Source organism: Nestor notabilis, unplaced genomic scaffold (genome assembly GCF_000696875.1).
Source record: "Nestor notabilis isolate BGI_N333 unplaced genomic scaffold, ASM69687v1 scaffold1437, whole genome shotgun sequence".
Classification (NCBI taxonomy): Eukaryota; Metazoa; Chordata; class Aves; order Psittaciformes; family Psittacidae; genus Nestor; species Nestor notabilis.
The window spans coordinates 148,392-156,421 of NW_009935004.1; the positions used below are offsets into that span (position 1 = coordinate 148,392).

General features: G+C 40.0%; 1 protein-coding gene across 1 annotated transcript in view; it reads left to right on the forward strand.

Moving 5' to 3' along the window:
- Positions 1–6,771, forward strand: part of LOC104408118 (receptor tyrosine-protein kinase erbB-4) — a gene marked incomplete at both ends in the record, with an annotated part of 83,588 nt that extends 76,817 nt beyond the window's left edge. The window contains 2 exons of the mRNA XM_010017606.1: positions 4,093–4,225; positions 6,649–6,771. Of these exons, the coding sequence (XP_010015908.1) occupies positions 4,093–4,225; positions 6,649–6,771 (256 nt within the window). The remainder of the gene's footprint in view (positions 1–4,092; positions 4,226–6,648) is intronic.
- Between the last annotated feature and the right edge of the window lie 1,259 nt (positions 6,772–8,030).

Genomic DNA, 8,030 nt, shown 5'->3' on the forward strand with positions numbered 1-8,030 from the left:
CTTTCAACTTTTAGCCCCAGATACACAGTTTCCTGTTTAAAACACAGGATTTTTCCCATGGTGTGATTTTCCCCCCCCCTCCCCCCCCTTTTGCCTCCCCTGCTGCACCTTCTCCAGTCATTAATGGGATATTCTGTCCTCAGCTGAGAGAAGCAGTGGGGGACAGCAAATTAATTATATGGTGTTGAGTTATGATTCAGGGCCATATTTCTTGGACTGCTCAGTCTATTTTGATGAGTCTAAAAGTCCAGAAATGCCTAAAGAGATTGTTTTCATCCTCTGGGGTAGATTTTCAGTGTGTGAAGTAGTGGCTCTATGAGGAGTTTCCTGTTGGGTTTGTGGTGGAGGTGAAAGAAATGTGATCTAGGATTGACTTTTGCCTGTTTGCTATTTATGCTGGACTGATATGGAACTACCTGTCTTTGCTTGACTTTATACCTTCTGAGCCCTAACAGAGAAATGGGGCCTCTTGCTTTTAACAACATGGTGGGGAAGAGGGGAGAGATAGTGAAACATTTGTCTCTGCACCAACATTGCCCCTGTTAACTTTCATGGAATTAGTTTTAAGAGGACAGTAGTCTGAGGTGGGCAAATTACATTCACAGAGGTGGTTTGGGACAATACTGTAATGAAAATGTAAGTGGCTTAAGCCCTTAATGCCCTAGAGATAAGGAGATCTGTGTGTCCAGCTGTATGTGAAGCTGAACCCTTGATAGGTGAATATGCAAAAAATCAGAAAAGATTGGATTAAAACAATAAAATTGGAGAAAGGCTTTGTGTCTTCAGCAGTATCTCTGATCAGTGCCAGCTTGCAGGGATTCTTGATAAACAACCTTAATAATGAGGTAAAAGAAAGGTAAACACCATGTAAATAACATTCACTGGGGGATTAGACACTGCAAACATGAAAATAGTAGAGAAATGATATAGGAGAATTGACAATAGCAGAACAAAATGAAAGGCAAATTCAGCCTAACGAATAGAGGTAAAATTAACCCAAAGGTGGTAACACCTGGAAAACCGGGTTTGGAAAATAATCTGTGTGTGGTTGAAAGCAACCAAAAAGCAAGCCAAAAAGCACTGAAGGCAGTGACTTGTCATTTGGTAGAGTAGCAAAATACATGGTTGTTGACCTTGGGGCTTAGCTCAGTAGCTGAGTGAGGAGAAGCTGCATGGTGTACAATCACAGCATCATCCATTTAGGTCTGTGAAGTTTGTGATGATTTTTATGCAAGGATAGTGGACTTAGGAGTGAAGGCAACTGATCACTGAGTTGAAAATAGTACTTCTTCTGTATTTCAGTTATTTGTTTAACATTTGAATATGTTTTTTCTCACCTGCTCTGTCATTCCTTTCACACTCCCTTTTTAATCTTGCTTAATAATGTGTTTCGAGGGTACCATCTGAAAATTCAGCTCTGATTCAATTACAGCATATTTCTCCGTAATGACTAAATACTTGTTTAGTGAAGGTTCTGAAAATTATTTGCCTTTTTTCATTTTACTACTAAAAAAGATGAGGGCTTTCTTTTAAAGTCAGTGAGAGGATCGTGATGGATCATAAAGCTTCATCTTGCACTCTATAACAATAAAAGGGCTGCAAGAAATGTGTAACTTCATTTTATTTTCTTCACTAGTTGTTTTTTTCTCCTTTGGAACCATTTCCTTATTATGGTCTATCATGTAAATATTGTTTGGAAAGTAACTCTGTTTATTTTGACAGCTGTTATGATAGTTATTAATATGCACTTTAAAGCTGAGAGATCTCCTGTCTATTCTGTCAGTCTGTTGTTTGGTGATGTTTGCATGATTGCTCATACCGCATTAAAAGGAAAATCCTCTGCTCAAGAGCATTAGTCAGTATTAGCTCCACAGAAGTCTTTTGATGTCCAGTGGTTTTGATAATTGCCTATTAGTGAGTTTCTTGCATCAGCATCATGGAAAGCACATGCAAATGAAGAAGAGCATTGTTTTGGGTGGATATGCCAGGTCCTTTAGTTAGAGCTTTGCACTCAAAATGAGCTGAGTAACCAATGTAATTAGAAAGGGTAATGTATCTTTAGGCCAAACTAGGTGAAGGAGGAGTGTCTCTGCCTGACGAGTAGGTGGTAGTGGACATGTATTTCTCAAACATCGTAATCCGTTTCACAGCCAGATGGCTTCCAGCTTCCTTTATTTGCAGGCTTTATAGTTTCCATCATAAAGTCTTTGAACTGTATAGGCCTTACAGATATGTGTAAGGTTAATGTGTTTTCCCTGGGCAAACATAATAGTGGTGCTTTAATAAGTAGATGTGGGAGTATGAGGCTTTGTCTCTGTTAATGTGAAGTGAGTAACACAATAGGATTGAATCTGGAGGATGAAATAGGTAATGGTCCTAATATCTAGGCTATATTTGCTGCAAGGGATATTTCTTTGGGTTAGCTGTAGTCTGTTCCTGTGGACCTTAATGCCAGTTAGAGGTTGGAGCACATTAGGTGCACTCTAGAAACATACCTTCTGTTTTCTATCTGAAATGTTTCCAGGTTGTCTGCTTTAAAGACCTTTCTGAAACAAACTGCAGTGACAAGGGAGAGTTAGGGCAGTTTAGAGATGGGCTTCAAAATGGTACTCAGTGGTAAGTAGACACCTTAATATAGCAAACCAGGTTAGATGGCACTGCTTCCCAGTGCTCTGCTTTGTGGTAAGACATAAAAAGAAGAATAAAGGGTCAGATAAATCAAATTACTATTTCTGTGGGAGAGTCCTTTAAATTTTCAATAGCTATGTGGTACATTTTTATTAATAGGTCATAATGTATCTTTCATCATCACTTAGAAATAACCAAGGAAGGCTGTTAAAGCATAGCAGCGATATTTCCACAGTCTTGACAATAGTTAACCTATTTCCTGTAGCTGCTAGGCAGTGGTTTTGGCACTGTTTATAATCTGCAGTTGTCCTGCTGTCTGTTTTTACCCATCTTTTAAGCTACTCTCCAGCTGCTGTTGGAGAGATTTTAAATGCTGTGAGAGTGTTTATGTTGGTACGCTGTGAAAATGCCTAATGTAAGTGTTTGGGTTGGAGGCTACTGCCCGCTCTTTAGAGATGAAGTGGGAAGAGAGAGAAAGAAGACTGTATCAGAGCACTTACTGCTTTGACTTCTTCAGAGGGAGCTTCTCTCCACTGATTGTGTAGGCGATACCCAAATGTGGGCACCTAAGGCAGAGTGATTCTCCAAGACAGTCTTCTTGGTTTGTGCTTGTATAGTACCAGCCTACTGCATCTTATCACTATGGAAAAACCAAATTAGTAGTTGTAGCTTATGCTGTTCAAGTGCCTGGAAAGCTGAAAGGAGTAGTGGGGGGACGACATGTCTTGTGTAAAAGCTGGGCCTTGCTTGGCATTGTTCACAGAAGGTTTTTGGCTCCAACACATCAGTCTTTTGGTCTGGGATTTGGCTGTGCTGAAGAGCCACAGCAAAACCAGTGGGTGCAATCATAACACCTGACCAAAAGGTTTGTGTGTCATAGTAATGAGTCCCAAGAGGTGCATGGTTCTAATCATGAATTATGTTGTTCAAATATAAATATCCTCTATTTGAGTAAGGTGTATGAATATGGTGCCTCCAGATATGTCTATGAAACACCACATTTGAAGTGGCCTCTTTCTTCTTCCGTACTCTGAAAGGAATGTGACAGTGGTAGTTTGGGAATTTTTCATTTGTTTGGTTTCCCCTAAATCCACCAGCCCATGAGTTAATCTAGATGGAGCCAAAAAGTAAGCATAGCCAAAGCTCCTGAAGGAAAACTGCAGATACCTGTTTCCTCACTTTGCCATTGCAGATTTGCATTTGCCATCGAAGTGCATGTTGTGTCTCCTTGTCCACACGACTCCTCACATGTGCATGGTGGTTTGAAGAAAGTAGAATTGGTGTATTGAGTGAAGACTAGAAAAGCAATACCGAATGTAAATGTGTTTCCCCCTGACTTCCTATTTGGACTGACTTAGAAATTCTGGTCATAAGGCAGCTTTCCAAGTATTGTGTTTTATGTACCCAACCATTCTTTGGTCTCTCAGTCTACCTAAAAATAAAGCCTGTGATTCTGATTGCTAGAACGCCTCTGATTGCTGCGGGAGTTATTGGCGGCCTCTTCATCATCGTCATTCTGGGCCTGACATTTGCTGTGTACGTTCGGCGCAAAAGCATTAAAAAGAAGAGAGCACTGAGGAGATTCCTGGAGACTGAGGTGAGGCTGTGCTGCTTCTCAGAGTGTTTGAAAGGATACGTAGAGCTGTTCTGCTTTTGTATTCAAGATGCTCAGGTCTTCAGTTCAGTTACCAGAGAGGTCTGTAGGAAAACCTTTGCCTAACTTCTGCAGGACTAAACTGGTGGGATGGATGAAGCTATTTGAAGGTGGTAGTTCTCTGTGCATGCACAGATTCATGGTGTCTGACAACCAAAAAAGATCCACATAACCACCAGATTTCTGAATTCCCATCCTGCTCTGAACTGAACTTGTAACAGTTGATGATCAGCCAGCTGAACCTGGTTCGTCAGTAGATTTAGCAGCTCTCATGCTTAAATATTACAGGTTTACATCCAGTGCATACTGAGGTCATGTTTTAAGACTAAAGTAAATTCCTTCAGCAAGCTGTGTTGCAAACTCAAGCTCATCAGGATTGCTTAAATGCAGAGATTGTCTCTTACTGTTGTTAAGGAAAGATGCCCACTCCACCCTGCTCTTCAAAATGCCAGTAAGTGGAGGGGGAAATCTAGGAAGTATATTTAAACATAACATTAAATAGTTACCTATCAGCTACAACAAAGGTGATTACTACATCTCTTCAATCCTATACTTGAGACACTTAGCAAGTGATATTTTTAAATTGGATCCCCCTTTGTAAGGTAATAAAGCTTGGGAATACTGTTAGCTCATGATTCTTTGATAAGGCTTTGTTAACACTGCTGGTTTCTGTTGTTTTCCAAGGGTGCTGCTCACACTCATCTCCACTGTAGAGCCTGGAAGCAAATGATTTATGCATCCCCAATCTGTTTGCCCAAGTATCTTTATACTTAGGTAGAATTTGTATTACTTGCTAAATACTGTTCAGCTGCGTGGAAAGCTCAACAGTGCCTTGCCATTGTACCAGCCCCTGCTTAAGCATTAATTCTTCTAAGCATTTGGGAAGTATTTGCTTTGAAGTCCAGCTCTCAGTCTCCATTTGGTCAGATAAAAGCTTCAACTGACAGTAGTTCCTGAGGGACCAAGGTCTTCTACTGAACGTGTGGGGAAGTTGTTGTCTTGGCTTAGAAACTGGAGATTAAATTAGGAGAATCCAGAGACAAACACACAAGCAACCATAACTTCAGCTAAAGTCTCTGTTTTTAGCTGGAGGCTGTATCAGATCATCTGATCATTCTCCACAAAACTCTACAAGCACCTCTCCCTGCCATACCTCTGTTGGTGGACAGTGGCACAGAAGTTGTTTTCACCCTTCACAAACAGAAAACACAGACATGTGCTGCCAGTCTGCTTACTTTCTTTTACAATAAACCTTCTTTCTTTCCTGGTGTAAGTACTGGACATCTAAAGTGGGAAGGAGGAAATAGAAATCACTCTAAAAAAAGCACAGCACACGTTATTTCTGTGATAACCTGACTTGTTGCTCTTCGGTTTTGTTGTTTTCTTACCCCAATAATTTCCAGATACTGGTATTGTTAAACACAACTAATTAGTCTGGTCAACTAATTCAGTAGTTTGTGATGCTCAGCCATAGAAGTAGTTCTCAAATGCAGAGGATGGTGCATTTAGCCTTGTAAACAGACAACTTTGAAATGCTGTGGGAGTTTCAAACCAGTTTGAGTAGAAGTAGCCCTGAATTATTTTCCTCCTCCTGTAAAGGAACAGACTGTTTCTCATTGTATAGAGTATTGTCCTGTTCATGTGTATTTAATTTCCTTTTAAGGAAGCACTGTTTTTTCTGACAGAGGCAGTATAATGTTGAGATCTGAGAACATTTTTAACTGAATGTGCCACTGTGGCTCATTTGAAAAGCTGCTTGGGGCATCTTGAGCAAATTGTTTAATTGTGCCTTTTTTCTTCAGTAAATTAGTGGCTGTTGTAAATGAATGGTCTGCTATAAGATGGGTTTTTTTTCTCCTTAAAGCTGCCCTCCTGTGTGGTATAACAGAAGTTTCATTCCCCAAGACAGAATAGGAACATGATAAGCCATTAAGTCAGGGCTATTAAAAAGAAATACAGCCAACTTAAAAGACAGTAAAATGGGCAAAAATAGAATGTGGTGCACTGATAATAAATGCTGTATTTCTGTCATGTAGACAATATTTATACTGCCTGTGTTAGCAGGAGTCCTGGGGTGTGTTGTTGTGACACCAGTTCAATTTCCAGTTCATAATTCCATTATGCAGTTTCTGGTGGAAATTATTGCATGTTGAGTGAGACTTTTCTTTACCACATCTCTTGGTTTCGTGGCATTGCTCACATTTTTTTGTAGATGAGAAATGCCTCCACAAGCTGGCAGATCAATGGTCAATAGACCCCACTGCTGTCTTACTCCAGTACTTGGTTGGACTGGTTGTTTTCAGTATAAACTTCTGATGGGTCTTCACATTTTAAAATACTTAAGACTGTTGGATTTTCCTTCATAGCTTGTGGAACCCTTGACTCCAAGTGGCACAGCACCCAACCAAGCACAGCTTCGTATCCTCAAGGAAACAGAGCTTAAACGAGTCAAGGTTCTTGGCTCTGGAGCCTTTGGAACTGTCTACAAGGTAAGAGTGTTCATTATACAGCAGTGAGTTCCCTCATTTGACTTTAGAACACTAAGTTCTCCGATGTACTCTGTACTGTGATGGGTTCATAAGCCCTACATATCTTAGAAGCTCAGGATAGTAGAGTTGTGTGGGAGAAGCTCACCTTCAGGCTCAAATGTTGGCTTCAGTTTTAACCAGACATGTAGATAATATCTCTTGGTGAGAAATGGAGTGTCAGCCACAATCATTCTTGCATGCAAGAGGGCTACACAAGCTGGGCTGTCTAGATACTAAAATGCAGTGTCAAAGTTTGTGGCTTTACAGTACAATGTTGGAAAGTTAGATTAACTTTGTCTATCATTTCACAGGTGCAACCTGGGTCTGGTAATAGTAATAACACCTTGTAAAATAATATCTTCGTTAGCTAAACTATAATACTTCTTGTTTTTTCCATTTAAATAGAGAAGATGAGTTATGTCAGTGCACCCTTTAACAACCAGGATGCAAGAATAGAACCCACAAGGGAAAAAGTACTTCAGTTGAAGATTTTTGTTTTTATTTCAATGTCTGTTATGTCCAAATCTCAAAGGCATGAAATGGAGCTTAATGGGCAAGTCAAACTTATCACCCAGCCCTTTGGGAGCAACCCAAATTTGCCAGGTCAAGGTGATAGGTCAGAGCACTGAAAGAGAACAGATATTGCATCTTATCTTCAAACTGGGGAGGAAGTGGAGGAAGAACAGACCAGGTCACTACAGCTACAAGGTCCTGGGAATACATTTTTGGATTAGTTTGAATATGCTTAGGCAATAGTAAAGTGATAGAGATAGGTACCGTGAGGTTGTGAAGAACACAGCCATAGTCAGAAAGGGTGAAAAAGTAACCCAAGAACCACAGAGTTTGTGAATTTTAACGTTAAACTTTACTTCTTTAGCCAACTAAACTTTTAATTCTCAGGTATCAGTTAATTAGAGAAATAGCTCCTAAATATTTCACTCAAAATACATTGGCTTCAGGGTGTCCTGTTCCTATGTGGTAGTATGGCCTGGTGATAATCAGTTTTGAGACTTTCTTGATAGCTTCCATGAGTTTAACATCAGAATTCAGACAGAAAGTCTACATACTAGTTTAACTTCATCAGAATCAATAGTCAGTGGAAAAAGTATGTGCATCATTCATGTGCTGACATTACTCTCTAGGAACACAGTAGTGGAAAGGAAAATCAAGGCCTGATGAGGATGTTCACAAGATCATAGAATCCCAGACTGGTTTGTGTT